The following is an 18,098-nucleotide window of genomic DNA, read 5'->3' as shown; positions in this document are numbered from 1 at the left end:
GTGTGTGTGTGTGTGTCTGCTATAGATCTGTCCACTGTGTGACTATATGTACAGATGCACAGGTACCAACACCGGAACAGAGACGCGTTTTAGTGGAAAATGAGTAAAACAGATATACAGGAGAAGTAACCAACTGAATCTTTGATTGGACGGGAATCCCCGCGCAGAGAGGGAAAGCGACCTATGAGTCAGGTGACCGCGTCACAGCATGACGTCACTTCTTTTTTTCTCAGAATATCTCAGCAATCTCATTGGCGTATGCTGACTGGATAGAGCTTCGGTTAAAAATGCGGCGCGCGTCTTCAACGCATCGATTATAGAAAATTAAAAGGGACCAAGTCGGTTGTTGGGAAGAGTTTATAAAGGCTTGCAGAGGCTGCATTTTATCAGAATGTCACAACAGCGACTCAACAGCACTGGTTCTTGTTCGTCTAATAACATGGGGGACGACAATGTATTTGATATAGATGATGACCGAGCGGTTCCCAAGCAGTGGGCCCTTGATGACCATTCACCGGGCTTTCGCACCAAAATTAACAACTGGCAGGATGGGTTTCGACTCCGCAGTGAGACCCTACCTGCGAGTGCATTTTCGTCGCGAAATACTAGATTCCACCGACAACAAAGCAGTGATGAGTTTTACGTTCTACGCGAGTTCAGTCTTTCTTCAAAGGGACTTCTTAAAAGAGGGGACTCTGTGAAACGCCGGAGGACGCACAGTATTAATAGTGACTCGTCGGTGGGGAGTTGCCATAGCGTCGATGGCGACGGGAGCAACACGGGGGACTCGTTCTCTCTCCGGCAGAATAAAGCTGTGTTCTGTAACGTGGATGATCTCGCTAAGACGCAGCCTGTTTCTGATGATATCCCTTCATATAAAGTTGCTATCGTCGGGGACGAGGGAGTTGGTAAGACGGCGTTATCTCAGCAGTTTACGAGTTCGGGCTACGTGGACACTTTTGACACAGACCCCAGTAAGTTGATGGTTTTCTTTTTGTTATCATGTTTTTTTTTTCAACCAAGAAATTTATCGTAGTCTTTATAATCTATCCGTTCTCTCTCCCTCCCTCTGCAGTGTAGTGTCCATAGTTGAATTACGTGTCTGAGGGTACAATTTAGCCTACTTTATGAAATCTTAAAACACTACATGCAAAGTGGGCTTATTGGTAACTCTGATTATAAGCAGCGCAAATTCAGTTGAGTCTCAAGTTTCAGTCTTTTGTGCACATCGATTCTCTCTCTGTCTCTCTCTCTCTCTTCATCTCTCTCTCTCTCTCTCTTCATCTCTCTTTCTCTCTCTCTCTCTCTCTCTCTCTCTCTTCATCTCTCTCTCTCTCTCTCTCTCTCTCTCTCTCTCTCTCTTCATCTCTCTCTCTCTCTTTCTCTCTCTCTACAGTCTCCAGGAGGTAACACTTTACCGAGCGGCTGATTTTAATGAAATATACCTGTCTTTGTCCAATTATGCCTCGCATTCTCCAACCACGTTGCCCGGCGACCGATTGAATTGTAGCTTTCCATATATGTACGCCTTGAGTTACCTTAATTTGCCATTTGAAATAATGGTTCTTCGTGTTCTTCTCAGTAATCAGCCATTGATCGAGTACTAGTCAAGGCTACCAGTACATGAGTTCCTAATATCGTGACTAAATATTCTCTCTCTCTCCTTCTCTCTCTCTCTCTCTCTCTCTCTCTCTCTCGATCTAAACCACCTTGCACTATTTTCTAATAATTTATTGAGTTTGTGAACATTTTCTCGGGCAGTGAGCGTCATTGACCGTTTTGTAAAATAAACACGACCGTTATTTTGCATTACTGCCCCATAATTCTACACGCATGGACGTAAACTTCATACCCGCATCGAAAGATCAGAAAATATTTTCGTTCATTATATACAGTAGGTCAAACAAAAGTACGTATGGTTTGACGCACGATGATTAAATGCGCGTTCGACGAGTTTATGACAGTGAAGGTTCGGTAAAATGGATGTCCTGTCTTAATTCAATGTAGCGATGTGCACATTCCCATTATGGGCAAAAGGCAAAATTAATACGTCTAGACTGAGTGATACTTTGGTTAGCTGGAGATACTGTTTTGCGATATTATACCGAAAGATGGTATTGAATGTGACAAGATAAAAACAGTGTGGATAAGGAATTGATAGCATGTTGCATTGGAACTTAATGTTCATGCAAGAGTAGAACGTGAACTTTTTAAGTAGACTTAAATTTTTGTTTAACAAGCATCCAGCTATTGGGTATCATAGGAAAAGTTTTGGTATATGCTGTGATTGCTGTTCATGACCTGTATTAAATCTTGTTTTTTATGATTTAACCATTGCTTTATAACTATCAGGAACGTTTCGATATTGAATCTTACGTAATGTATTTCTCTTAATTACAAGCAAGTGCATATTAATAAGAAGCGAGCGTATTGTGCACAAGAAAAGAATTTTGCAATTTACCCCCTTACTCATCAAACGCGCCATCGAACATATTTGATTAGTGACAAAGGGTAGATTGCAAAATGGATGAGTTTTCACATTTAATGTTTTTAATTTGCAGCGTATAAAATTTACATTATCTGCAAAGATGAAAAGTGCTTTCAGGAAAGTCATAAAACAGCTTTCGCCATTTGGGTTTAAATCCATCTATTTCGCACGGGGATAAGTGAATCACTACTGAATTAACAGTGCTTCAACATTTAAGGGAAGGGGGAGGTTACTGAACGCGCAGTAGCTTTGTAGAAACGACGCAAACCCACTTAGAATGATTTAGCAATTTTTGGTGAATCAAGGTCTATTCATGTACAAGATGGTTAATTTTTAGCATATTTGGAAATGAGAATACCTGTATATATATATACAGTAGAACTCGTCCATCTTGATCAATGCATGTTCAAGGCATGCTTACCGTAGGCCTACGTGTCTGGACGCTATCATGCTGCAACATATCACTTTCTTTGAAGTAAGGAGAACAAGGTTTCCATTAATGTAACTTTTTGGATGCCTCTTTTCTATTTTTGTGATTATGAACCGCACTTAATCTTACATAGGGTAATAGCGTCCCCATAGCTTTCAGCTGAAGTCCCAAATGACCCTCAAGTTCACATTATAGTAAAACGACGGAAAAAGTGTTGGTAATGAGAATATTGCACAATGAATTGCCTTGGACTGTAAAGCATGCAAAACGGTACTTAAAAATATACGTTAATGTAATACCAGAAACTATAGGGAATCATCGGCGAAAAAAAACAGTTGCAACATGCATATCATGAACGGTGCGTGTAATCTTTCACTAAATGCAATGCAGATTTGCATTGCTGCTAGAAATTTCCCGAATAATGAAGTTGTTTGGAACTTTTAATTGTAAGGTCACTGAGCTTTTTAAACAATGTACCGCCCATGGCCAGAGATCATTGTGCTACTGTGCTGGTAGGTACTGGGTATTGTATGGTTTAGTGTAAATTCTGCACCTTTAAAATGTTAATGCACTGACATAAGTATGGCCAATGTTGAATGTAAAAAGTCATCTTATTTTTCAAAACGCAATGTAGGCCTATTCTTCTAAAATCAATAGCTCAGAAGAAGTAGATCAAAAGAAATTTTGAGAGCACCCTATCGGATGGGTTTAAAACGAATCTTTAATTGGGGCGTATTTCATAACTGCTCGCTCTTCCAGGGTGCAACACTGTGTAAATTAAAAATTGAAATTAAACAATTAAGATTGTTTATATAAACTGACTATATGCCGCATTTTTGTCCACGTGGTTTGAGAAACAAGTATATTGTTACTTTGCTGAATAGTTTCGTGAAAAAGCTTAGGTCTATGGTACAAGTGCTGTTATAAGAATGCTGTGATCTTTCATTCGATTAGAAATCATAACAAATTATCGCCATAATGCTGTGATCTTCCCTGCAGTGAGAGAACAAAACAAATTATCAGTCATTATAGGAAACGTTTTGATTAACTCGCAATCACGCAGAATTAGATAAAGAACGAAGTTTATCGACATGTTCATACCCTGGTTGATTTAGCTAACAAACACATGCTACCACATGCTGCTTATACACGTAGGGCAATGAAACATTCACGCAGGTCTTTGTCTTTATTCTGTAAATAGAATTAACGATGATTTGTCAATAAAGTCTACAATTAACTGCCCAGTGCCATGAAAAAAAAAGAAGGAAATACAAAAAAATATCTAGAGTGGTCAATGCTGGAAAAACAAAATAATAGATATAGTTCTGTCAAATTCCAAAGATTTTCTAACAATGGAACTTAATTTCAGTCAAGAACGCTGCACATGGACTAAGTGCTGCATTTAGAGACATCTTGAATAATTACTTTCTGCAGAGCACTGTGGTTAACATTATGACAATTTTCAAGATGACAACCGCCCAAGAGAGACATTCATGGAAGGCAATAATACCGTTAATAACTACTGATTTTTTCAAAAGATAAAATAAGCTGTATTGCAGCAGAATCGTGACGAGATTGCATGATCGAGTTCAGTGTTACCATAAAAGAACTTTACATCGTCTTTCGAGGACAGCAGATGATAGGGGTTAAACACCTTGGCGTTAGCATTTTTGGTTTGAAATTCAAAGTCATTGTGGTGTCAAAAATGTCACTAGTTAGTGTTGTCTTATAGCCGCAGGAGTGGCAAAATCTTACTAATTAGTGACAATGCTTAATAATGCAGCCTTGTCAAGCAATATGGTAATAGGAATAAGCTGAAACTACTGGTATTGTAATTCGAAGGAGAAGGATAAGCGCCATCTTCCCCAAAGCCGGTGTTCATTTTGTGTTTACTTGATATACTAGACCCCAGGTTCATTGTTCCGAATTTTCAATAGTCCGAATTAATGCATGAATAAAATATATGGTAGCAATAAAGTGAAGTTCATCAGAGTCGTATGAATACGATTTTTCGGACCAATGAATCTTCAAACTAATGAACCCTCGGATTATAGAGACGCCCGCGTTAAAAGTGCATTGGATATACTGCACTGGCGGACGATATGTTGTTATGGTGTCATCTCATTCATGGACGTTTCAAGTCATCTGAGTTGAAGAAAGTCAGCATGAAAGGAATATGATAGCAACATAACATTGTTTTTCATTGGAGCACGTTGCACTTTCATGTTATCAAAATTATTAATATTGATCTATAAAATAAAAAAAACTCAAAAGTATGTTCTACCAAGTGTGAAAAAGAGCATATTTACCCTAAGACCGAGCTTGACTTTCACGGCCGATTGAACGCCATCAATTCAACGCTCTATAAGATTTTTTTAGAACATGCAGAACGTACTTAATAAAATATTCTTTACAAATGTTTGGCACAAAACGTCAATAATCATTGTCTTATTTGTTTTTATATATCATTTTTTTAAAATGCCACCTTCCCCTCTGAGTTGTGATAATGTGCATTTTTGTTTTATTTGCAGATGATAGCTGTGAAGTAATTGTATCTATATCTCTAGATGGCGAAGAATCGGAACTACGTTTTTATAATAGCAGACAGGTAAATATGCTACACCACTAGTTGCGTCCGGGTAGCGGGAGGGGGTGGGATGTCAGGAGGGTGTTATCTGCCTCCACCCATGTTGGTCATGTGAGGATCACGTGATACCCATGTGACAGGCGAAGTGGTTCGCTTCAGAAAACGTCCTGCGACAGTACTGGTAGCCCGCTTGGGACCATAGTCCCTTTCCCATTACTTTGTACAGGTGGCATTCCTTTCATAAGCTAACCCAAATACTCCGACTAACCCTAACCTGTACTAATCATATGGGACACCAGACTCCCAACCCTAGGATTACATTCCTGTCACACGGCAAGGAAAGTGATCCTGACAAAGTCGGAGGTCTCTTTAGATCATCATTAACTGTTCGCACAGATCAGATGTGAGACTCGATGTCTTTCATTTCTCTCTGGCTTTTGAACTGGTACCAATTAAGAGTAATGAATCCTATATAAAGGCTCCCCTTTGACAAGGGGTCATACATTAAGGAGATCATTGCAATTGGATCATTCCAAAGGTTCACAGTCTCTCTACAAATGGATTTTTTTTTTAGAACAGTGCAGGACCACCTCGTCGCATCATTATTGAAAAACGTAACCAGGCAATATCTGAAATTGCCTGATTTACTTTGACGAAAGTCGTTTTTGTGAAATGATCACTTGGGGATTTAACCTGTGAGACGCCTCGTTCCACAGAAACCTTAGACAATTACCGATCTATAAAATCCCGCGGGTGGCAGCATACACATAATATAATTTTAGAATTTTATTTCAACGCAACAAGTGTAGATTAGAATAAATGTCATCACTCTAAGTTCAAGTAAATCACCATGAAATAACGTACAGAATAGTAAATAGTATTGTTATCAAAAATGCGGATCAATATGCTGTCAGTCTTGAGATCTTACATGTAGATCCGCCAGTGACAGCAGCTTTTCACGAAAAGCTTTGGCACGATTATATATACCGCGAATCTCTTAATCTAGATAACATTAGCAGAACCTAGATTTCACTTACCTTATTGCCTACTGGGTTATTGCCTAGATAATCACAGCAGAACGCCAGTAAATTGCCACAAAATACAGTGAGGCTCGACAGCAGTATAAGGCATATGTATTTTAGAGGCAAATTATGGGCGCGGAGCGATTAAGTGTTCGAAACAGTTTTTTTTTCTACTCTAGCTGTCAACTTCATCTTGGCCGCAGCCTCATGTGTATTCAAGACCAATTATAAATCATGGTCCTCTGTGCGTGGTATACATGCATCTTATCACGTCCTTAATTTAAACAGCAGTTTTTCTTTGTGTATTGTAAATATGATATGTTTAAGAGTACAGTCGTTATTAATCACAAAAAAAAAATAATAATCTTATTCGAAAATCTGCTCGATGTACCATTATAATGGCTAAACGCTAAGCCTAAATGGCTGCTTTCTTTCTTGCCAGTGCTCCTGCTTCGAAGGAAACAGAACCGAAAGTTTATCTATATCCAGATTCAGTGTCTCTCTTTTCAATCAATTCAGATATAATATTTTTTGCTTTTAAATTGCTTCTTTTAAAGCCTTATTTACCAAAACCAGCATCGGTATACTTGTCTATCGTATAAAAAAAATGTTAAATGTATTATACCAAATCACCAAAGCGATGCACGTCTAAACAGCCAAGCAAAACTGCAGTTTAACTCTCTATCAATTTTCTTTCTAGCTAGCAAGACAACCTGAACCTGAAGATATAGACGCCTATGTGGTGGTGTACGCCCTTTCAGACCGCCCTTCGTACGCACACGCGGAAGACATTCTAAGAAATTTGAGACATTCCGAGAGCAGGACCTGCCCTACGATCCTGGTTGGGAATAAGAACGATCTAGTGCGATCCAGGCTCGTTAGTGCAGATGGTGAGAACTGTTTCACTTAGAAATTAAGAAATTATTTGGTATTTATATTGTTCAGCGTATTTTTGATAAGATTTGGTACATGTGACACTCACCAAAAATATAAACATTACCAGACTCCATAAGACTTTGAACACGCCTTCTCTCACTATTGCTACCTCTTATCAAACGTTTTTTATTTGTGCCAATGTTGTTGCATTACACAAAGGACGGAAAAATAGCTGCTTTGTGTTGATAAAAGTGCACAGCTGTCAAGGTTACTAATATTGTCTAAGCGAAATCAGAAACCAGTGCAAAATTTCCATACCAGTCTGCCACAATATCCATCCATTTTTCGAGTCACAAATGGCACAGAGCATATTAATACAGTGTCTCAAGTGTTTTCTTTAAATTTTAGAAATACCACCTTTTGGTACATTAGAATAGTGACATTCTTGGAAAGCGGTCATGCTTTAAATTGTATTTTCAAATAATCTCTGCCGTCCACTTGATTTCCTTCCAACAAAAATGAAAACCTCCTAAAATATCTCTCCAGTCAAAGCTGAAATTGTGACAGGTGTAACACGCGACATTACCTGTATATCCGTCTTACAATTTAACAACCGAGGTTAATATGTTTAAGTACCAACAATTACCAGGGAGTGCTTTAATATGTTGTCGTTTAAGACTGTCAACCTTGACCCATAATAAAAAACAGCTTTTAAATTAACCGAGCTTTGACAAAAGTGCAGGTATGTTTTGTGTCTGTCGGGTCTGACCTTTAATGCCAATATTTTCTTAGCGCCGTGCTGTAAATAACTGAGCTTAATAGTTAACTGACATTCATAATTAGGTCTGATTAGAAAACTAGACCATCACTGCGTTTGACTTATCGTTTTTTGACCGAAATTTGTAAAACATATCCTTGTAAAACACACCAATAAAAGGAATTAATATGGAGAAAGGCTTTTGCCAAATGCGCTGTACAATGAGGCAAATTAGTAGAGTTCATGGGTGCTTTTCTCCAGTCTCTTTTGTGTAAGGATTTCCCATGGATAGGCTTCTAGTTCCATGGTACTAACCGACATGTTATGATGGTGCCTAGGGTGGATCTCTCCACATGCGCATGAATGGGGATTATTTGACACGTTTCAAGTCGAATTTGAAGAGCACGGTTCAAACAAAACTTGTCGTCTTGAAAACTCCCTCCTTGAAACAGAATCAAATCATCAATCTACCTTGCGCGCGAGGGACTGCTTATAGTTTTGCTTTCTTCTGGTACGAGTCCCTATTTGTCCATTAAACTTTGAATGACACGTTGCTATATAGCATATGGCATCTCAGTGATCGATCGAGATATAAAAATATCTGCTTTTCTGCTTTTCTTAAAAAAGATTCGAGTCCTTTGATGACATTTGTCGCATGGCGACAATACCCAGAATCAGATTGCATTGACAATTTTGATACAGAGACGTCAGTGTTATATCAGGCACACAGATGTTTATCTGTCACGTTCCTCAACACGCCGTTTTTTAATTAAGAAGTATCAAGCGTTTTAAGACGTGTGACGGTTCTACTGAGCACTAAATGACGAAATAATTCACAGCAAATAATACTCAAGAAATATTTCTTACAAATAGGTTACTTGAAATAAAGGAACAAGGAGAAGATCGTTAAAAAAGAAAGCATGTTCGGAAATGAAAATATCCTTCTCTCACTAAATGCACTATTTAAAGTGCTATTCCGCCCCTGGATTGGTATCCTGTGGTTAATTTTCATGCCCCTTGTTTAACCCCAAGGTTTATCAACCCAAACTTCTTTGAGTGAGTGAAAAACACGGGAATACTTTTAATCCTTTATCAGATGCTTCACACTTCAAACACATGCAATTTCTCTTGCCACGATAAGACTGTCTGTGTTCTTGTATTCATTAAAGATTATTTGACAACTTTTTGTCGCTACGTACAACATGACGCTTAGTGCGAAAGTTCAGCAACCTGTTGGAACCCGTGTTTCAAATGTGGGTCACTCTAAAATATGAACATTTGATTCACGCCGTTGACACTCATTTTTTGGGCAATATTTTAATAAATTCGATTTGTCCCGCTATTGTAGCTCAATTTTACTATATTTATTCCCCCCCCCCCCCGCCGCCAATATGGTCAGACATCAACAGTATAAATATAAAGAGGTATAAATTGTTCCAAACAATATGATCGTGGTAATTTTTTTTCTTTTTTTTGTGTGTAATGACCCAAGTAAAAAAAATTCCACCTGTGCATATTGCATGCAGACAGTGGTGTCTTGTCACAATAATAAAATATTATTCTATGAAAACCTTGCAAGCACTTGCCGGCAGTCCGACGCCCTTATTCTTATATGTAAATTTGGAATCAAATGAACTCACACAAGTTTCAGAAAATGCACAGGGTATATATATTCTGATCAAGATGCATTTCTAAAGACAGAGATTGAAACTTTATCATTATATGCAGGTTAATATGACGGCGGGCTGTTATCATTCATCCGAATTGTGTTTTATCTTGCACTTATAAGTACCTAGCAGCGGGCATTTCACTTTCATTTTCAGACTGTTGGCATTTGCCTATTGCCGTTTTTTAGGATCCGGTTGTCCGTGCCTTATCACTTTCATTTTCAGTCAGCTGTCATTTGTTTATTGAAATGCGTAACCTATTTTCTGTGTATTTTCTGTTTCAGATGGGAAACTCATTGCCACGCTTTACGATGCCAAATACATAGAAACATCGGCAGTACTGAAGCACCAAGTCGACGAATTATTGGTTGGCATTTTAACACATCTGAAACAGAGGACTGGCGACGGGGAGAGGAAACTGAAGAGAGGAACAAGTGCAAAGAAATTCTTTCGTCGAATTCTGAGTTTTGATTGCTCCGAACCATCAGATTGTGAAATAACTTATGGGTAATACCGTTGATGGGTCTCAATGTAGACAACACTCTGTTCGGGATACCTAACACTAGAAGGTGTGTCTTGTCTCGGATTAACAAAGGCGCAGCGCCATCTTTAGGAGAAAATGCATTTTGCGGGAAGTCTCATTTTCGACTGCAGTTGAACACTCACGCACAAACAGTTAAAATACAATGCGTTGTAACTGACAGGTCAACTTTTATGCTCAATTAAGAGCTTCGAGATGAACTATTTCTATATTACATGTAGGTGATTTCAAATACAACAATGTGCCTTCACCCACTTGAAAGACAAAAAGGACGAAAACCATACATGGCTCCATGGCATTTTATTGGTAGATACAACTGAACAAAATTACGAATAACCGAAGCCCATGCAGTCTACATGCAGAGTATTATCAAAATTGGTGATGACATGACCAATTCAGCCTTTTTACATACGCTATGTATTTTACCAACGCAAGTTAGCACAAGTTAGAATAATGGTGTATGTTTTCAATTTTGCCATACCTTGAGCGGGAAAGGAAGAAGCGGATAAATCTGCCAGTTAAAAAGAAAGACAAACTAAATAATTATCTTTACAAAATACTCCATGAAGCGGAGTTAGGACATGTTTGACATCATTCAAATTGACGTTGTTGTTATTGTTATTGCACGATTTTCAATAAAATATGATAAATGACATAATTTGCTACTTGTATGTATGATACAAGCAAATCACACGGTTCCACTTGTAATGCAAAGGAAAGTAGGCCTTTTAAAAGTATTTAAAACATTGTGATGGTGAAAAGTTCTTGCCAATAAAATAAAAAAATTCAAACAGTGCATATAATAATAATAACAATAATAATAATTATTATAATAATAATAATAATAATACGTCCCTTTAAATCATCGAACAGACAGAATAAAAGTTTGGTCCACCCGTGCCAGATATGATAAAAACAGTTTGGCACGTTGAAATGGACACTCCACGTTGCAGTAGATAAAACACCTGTGGTTGAGCTTTCTGGAATTCAACATATTCAGATTATTTAAGGTCGTCAGTAATAAAAAACACCAAATTGCTTAAATTAAGGCACCTTCCTGACATACGTCCCTCTAATATCAAGTAATTGGACTACATGCATGCATTTGTGTGGTCTTGAGTTACATATCATTTATAATGCTGCCAGTTGGTTGCTACATTGAGTATCAAAAGTACCTTAAAGATGCCTCCTCACACAAACAGAAAATTATGCATATATAAATGAAATTCTTATTTGGATTAGTCTTATTTGCAACTTACATTGTGTCCGTATCTTCATTAAGGCATTTCATAAGAAGCCAAGTCAAGTTCTAAACCTTGTTAAGATTTTGAGACCTGTACAATGTATGCTATAAGCATTGTCCAAAGTGGCTCACCAAGCGCATTTGTGGCAGATGATCTTTTTCTTGCGGGTGAACAATATTGACCGTACAAAAGATGGTCTCTAAAAGACAGTCCTATTGAATGAGGGACATTGTTTAAATTGAAAACATTATAATATGTCACAACAGCAGAAGTATATTGTATAGTGTTCCTACATAAGTTTCTTAGCAACGTAACAGCCGTAAATTTGAAGCAGACTTTAGCAGATTATACCACCTGAAAGGGTCTATGGACTCGACAAAAACCGACAAAAGCACATTCTTGAATGTAAGTTAAAGTGACATTGTTTTAAATCTCACAGGAGAACCCCTCGAAACAAAGAGCAATGCATTCACGTTACGTACACAAGTATGTTTCATGCTGCCCTAGTGAACATGTTGTCAATGTTCATAATGTTACATTTCCAGAAGGGAAGTAGACGTACTTGTTGCCTTAACGTGTCATATGGTCCAGTGTATAATAGCAAAGATCATTGAGTCAAATCGCTTTTTAAAATGGCAATAAAAGCCAAATGTTGTCATTTGGAGAAACATCTGCCCTCATAATTGATCTTTTTTATGGGAATAACCTTGACTTGTTTTCTATCCACATTATTTGATTGCTATCCATAAAAAAAATTCCTAAAGATAAGCATCATCGGGATTTTGAAACAAATATTTTCCATTAACTCAAGTCTCTCAAGTGTCACTTATCCTTGAGCAGCATTACCTTGAGCAAAAAAAAAGTGTATCAATAAAGCGCACTGGTCTAAAAAAATTCATTGATCTACCCATATGATTTCCACATTCCTTCGTCAGATTTCCTTTTGTAATCATCCATACCTTTGCGTAGAAATTCGAAATTTGATATTGGCAGCATGAATATACCTGCAGTTAAAACAAGGAGTCCTACCTGTGGCAGTGTCAAATTGCTTTATATCATGTATTGTGATAATATGAGCTGAGTTTTCTGCTTGGCTCTTCAATAAAGAACTAAACACGATTGTATTTAGCTACCTGTAAGCCTACTATACTCCGATAACCATATACATGTAAGATACAATACCATATAATTCGAATTGCGATATTGAACCCCATGCATATGAGTAAGCACATTTTACGAACTATTGGCCCATAAAACAAAGGCAGTTTGAGCTCACACCATATCAGTAATGTGGGTTGAAACAGAGGTAAGAATGTACTCTTTGTTGAAATTCAAGAATGTGTTGCTTTGACCTTGTTTCAAAGACTACCAACAGCAAATGAGTTAAACACCATGATGATTTTTAAATAAAATTTTGCAGCCTTAGGGATGTTGAAACCCCATTTCCATAAACACCAATGGTCTCCGTAGATCCAGCTCTGAGGAGACTTTCGCTGAGTGCAATAAGCTTAACTGAATGATAGGTCTCCTTTTGTTACTCGTACCTGTATACTTACAGGCTTTTCTGTGTTCTACGCAATGTCGTGGAGAGTAGCAGAGTAAGATCGATTTATGTCGCAAAGATGGGTGGTGATCTATGGAAATGGGGGCATAAGACTTTTATAATATTTTCCTCCAGTCCCAGAAGGGTTTGGCATTGGATTATCAAATTTAAAACAATTAGTGGCATGTTCTGAATACGCCATAAATAACTGATTGCATTGTGTTAAAGATGAATATCTGTCGCTTTGACTCCACAGACACCATTATTACTAGATTCCAATATTCCCTGTGGAAATTTCCCTATGCATATCACATTAAAAGCCATTCAACAAACTGCACATTAACACTATGCATTTTTAAAAAAAGATTATTGAAATCAGACATTTTGCAATATGCGCAAGGCAGACGACGGAATTGGGTTTCTAGGCGCTTGAAAACAAATATCAACGGTCGGCACAGTCTGCACTTGACGCTATACAGATCTAAGTATACGACAATATTTAATGCAGTTTGAGGTACCACATAAAGGTATTAAAGAAGTAGCAATTTGAAACGTTTGAAAGACAAACAAAGATTGATCGATCGGAAAATTCAAGTCACTTACGTAATGATTGTGAAAGAAATGTCGTAACATATAATCATTCTGAGTTTAGAGGAACAAATTTCACTGATTAAAACTCCACGGTCAAGTAATGAAGTTCTGATCGCGTGTGAACATATTTTTATACCAACCACGAACATGGAAACAAGGAGAATGAAAATGACGATACATTTAGAACGTAGATATTAAATATACATTGCACACATGTCAGGAACTATTGTACGGTGTGTATAATGCCTGAAATGTATTTTGAATCAGCAAAATATCTGCTTAGTTTCGCATTATTAAGTACATTACTTGAAGACATCTAATACCACGAAAAGATATAAAAGAAAGATAAAATGCCAGCTACAAATGTATGCGCATTACCATCATGATGTCATTTCGACAGTTGAAAGTATAAAGGCACTCGCGATTGCGTTATTCCATGATATTGATTGTATGCAAGAAGCGTGAATTTAAGTAGAGAACTAAGGGTTTAATACACAAACATTGACGCAATCAACGAGATGGTTGCGTGAGTTATTCGACTATGTAATATTCGTACCGGTAGCATGGGATTGGTATGCGTTCTTTGACAGCGTGCCAGCCCGAGATCATGGGACTTAAGAATCCAAACGTGTCCTTGCATCACGGCCCTTAGTTCGCACTGTATTTTACCTCTACTATAACGGAACACGGACCATTCATTATATTTCATGATCAGTGTTAAATATGACAGAGCCATTAACGAACATAATATTTGTGTATGGCAAGTCAAAGACTCGTTCCAAATTGAAAAAGCTCAATAATTATGAAACACATGGACAGATTGGCATAAGGTCGATTAGTGCCCCATTTTTTACAGTCAAATTACCCTTGTCAACTGTTTTATAATTGTGAAACGACGGGAAGCATTTTTATCTGTGCCCCCTTCTTTCGTGAGCCACACCGGAATCGCCTGGTTCAAAGGATGACCTGAACTCGGATCTAATAATCAACTTTTCAGTGCCGATAATCTATTATTTCTGTGATGAGTTGTGGTGAACAGTCGTAATTTCAGCACTATCACCTTAAGCTGATGATTGTCAACGGTGGTCGCCTGGATTATCTTTCATACAAGCACATCATTTATACCTGCGCCATGGCGCCATTAACACGGCTGCAATGTACATGTACGTGATAAACGTAGGAGTGATTCGCAAGGTGCTCACCAATGCACCTCTCTCTCTCTCTCTCAATTACGAATTGACTGTCTTTTCGGTATCTACAAAAAAAAAAACATTCACAGGTTTCATCTCAAGACTCCATCATACAATGCTACTACCACCGTGAACTCTTTGGCCTCAGCGTGTGGTAATTTAATAAAGGAAAATCAATTACTATATATATATCCCTTGTGGTCAAATGAAATTAACAGATAGTAAAACGCATCCAGACCTCAACAAAAGGTGGCTACTGTAACCACTGCCGCGTCTCCTAATGTATTTAATGGGTTGACCAGCTAGGGTGAATGTTCCCCGTTTCTGTAGAAAGCAGACTCTAAACATCTAGCTGTTCCATCATTCTTCTGTTTTTTTAATTCACCAAACATAATGTTACAACTTCTTTGAATTAAAATAAGAATTATACCATCCTCGTTTGAAATTGTACCCAAGTCTTATTTTCTAGATGCCAACTTTACCTGCCAAGTTTTACCTGCATGTACTTATCGTTCTCAATCCAGATTTTAAACTGATAAAACTCCTTACGTATAAGTACCTGCTTTCTATATTTCAGGCTGAAATGCTCAGATATGAATGTCTCAACTTAACGGGGAGCATGTATAACTAGATATTTAACTAAAATAATAAAAGATCAAATCAACGTGCTTTGTCGCTTACAAGATATCGAAAAGGAACTCACCCCCTTCTCGTGTCATGTAAATATGAAGCTATGGTTCGTGAGTACTCATTTTTTCCAGGAAGATTCGATTTGTATTGGAACCTTTAAACCAAGACCGGAAATTTGGCTGGGCGAACTTTGGGTGACGTCGGTACAATGTGTACTTCCACGATACCAGGTGACTATAAATCTTATTTCAGAAAATTGGTTTTAGAAATGCTTTCCGTTTGGTATGCCCTATCTTTATTCGATCGTTATTACACTGAAGTGGCGTTCAGGGTCACGAAATATCAAGGAAATATAACATTAATAACTTCTGTACCTAAAACCTACGAGGAAATCCTTTTCAATCTTCTCAATGCAATGCAATGCATTTTGTATTTCAAACAATTATGGATAAAAGGATATAAACTGACGACCAAATGTGCATGTAATCTAATTATACAAAACATATTCCTTCCCGGAAAACGTAGGGAATATTTTTAACTTGGTGTCTATGTATAATATTGAAACATTATTTTCTGCATACAGTGCAGGTGAATTTTTTTTATCTGATCGAGTCATTCCACAAGAAAGTGAACATTTGAGACATGCCAGTGAGAAACACACTTGTGTTACCGTTTTATACGTATAACTTCACTGTTGATTTCTTCCATAGTGCGGGGCAATTAATATGCATGTTGTATTAAATAACAGGAATAACCGACCAAGTTCAATTAAAAATATTTGCGTGGTCGACGTTACCCAAATGTCCACTTTTTATGGAAGGACCCTTTAATATTGTATCAAATATGTAAAAAAATGAAAGGAACTGAACTCTCGAGCTATCCGCGTCCACCTGAAGAAATTTGTAGAACCACATACATGTACGTCAATCTAATTATACAAAACTGTCAGTGACGCCAAGAAAATTTGGTTATTGTATATTTTGGCGCTAAAAATTTCTGCCCACAGTTTCTTCACTGCAGATGTTCGAGCAATGCAAAAGAATCAAAATGTGCATTTGCAGCAGAATAAGGCCGCAGAACAATGAAAATCGATAGCAAAGAACGTAGTTTTTTATCAACGGTGACCAGGCCAGGGCACCCTGTGTTTGAAACTTCGAACGTGAATGCCACGCGATTCATGTCTCTACTTTAAGGGTTCATTCCCAATGAACCTATCGGACTTCGTAGATTGCAAGATCCAGCTCCGCAAGGAAACTATTCATCTTAACAGATTTACACCCCTTCTTCTCGCTCCCAGTAGAATACAGAACAGCTGTTATTATACGAGCACGGTGGAAAGAAGAGCTACGTAGACCCAGAGTTTTAATGGGAATGAGCCCAAAGAGTGCTTTAAAGGATTGGATACCAGGGTGTGCATGTACCTGACCATTCAGATTAATACAGCATATGTTATCATTTCTGTCATGCAACAGATAAGTCAGAATTGTGCTAGAATTGGGGAGTTTCACCCACACGTGAATGGACGATGCTCCTTCATTGCAGCAATTATCCGATACATTGTGATAAAGTAAAATGTCGATGCCTTTTTATGTTTCATATTCATTATCTTTGTTCTTTCGCTCTGAGACAAAATTGTGTTTGGTTCTATTAAATGTAATTCAATGGGTGTTCTTCAGCGGTACTGGACACCTGTGTCCGCTGGTCTGTACGTATTAACGTGATTCGGATATTTTTGCAATGACAATCATAACATTTTATTGAGAAAATAAGCCCATTGGATCTGTAAACAGTTACGCTACAATCTATTCCTAAAAAATTAATTTCCCAATTTTAAGAGTGAGTTAAAATTTTAGACAGCCTCAGTTGTCAACAAACCTACATGTAATTAACGAAACTGTCGATAGGTTTCTAAAAAGTAGTAGTGAGCTTATCTTCATGAATGTTTTTAACAGCATATTATATTGTTGGTAATTATTTGAAAATAAAGATAAGTACTAGTTATTAAATAACTTGAGTGTTCAAACAGTGAGAGAAGATGAGGATCAAATGATGAGTGGCTCGAGAATCTACAGTCAGCCTTTGATATAAAGAAAGCCAAATCAGATTGGGCTGATTAAAACAAACACCATTATAGGAGTAGTGATGAACTAATCGTGTTTAAACAGATGCTATACCTATTGGCCTTTTCGCAAAATGCAAATTTAATTTAGATCTCTTTGAAACTGGATTACAAACGGGTTGCTGGAAGATTTGCATCGCGATATCTCCCTTGAACATCAAGCGTAATATCAGTGTTGACTTGCTTGGGTAAGGAAAATGCTGGTTGGTTGTTTTAAGTTAATAAATGTTGACAGCGGTCGTATCGGAGATGGATTCTTGGCATCTCGTAAGAGTACATGTATGTACGCTGTACACGGGCCAATACCGCGTTTTCAAAACAAACATTCTGAGTAATGAATTAGTTCTGTGTATCAAAACACGCATATCAGGCTCATAAAATGACTTACCTCATACGAAATTGCATGACTGAAA

The 18,098-nt window shown here is 37.7% G+C and overlaps 1 protein-coding gene across 1 annotated transcript; it reads left to right on the top strand.

Annotated features, from left to right (window-relative positions):
• Nucleotides 1-277: 277 nt before the first annotated feature.
• Nucleotides 278-11,023, top strand: LOC106175010 (ras-related protein M-Ras-like). Its single transcript, XM_013556813.2, has 4 exons — nucleotides 278-974; nucleotides 5,450-5,526; nucleotides 7,228-7,417; nucleotides 10,112-11,023. Exons 1-4 carry the CDS (start codon nucleotides 392-394, stop codon nucleotides 10,336-10,338), a joined length of 1,077 nt encoding a protein of 358 aa, XP_013412267.2. The 5' UTR covers nucleotides 278-391; the 3' UTR covers nucleotides 10,339-11,023.
• Nucleotides 11,024-18,098: the final 7,075 nt, after the last annotated feature.

This window comes from Lingula anatina, chromosome 4, assembly GCF_051362555.1.
Source record: "Lingula anatina isolate TDL-2025a chromosome 4, LinAna3.0, whole genome shotgun sequence".
Lineage (NCBI taxonomy): Eukaryota > Metazoa > Brachiopoda > Lingulata > Lingulida > Lingulidae > Lingula > Lingula anatina.
This window is presented reverse-complemented; position numbering and strand designations above follow the sequence as displayed.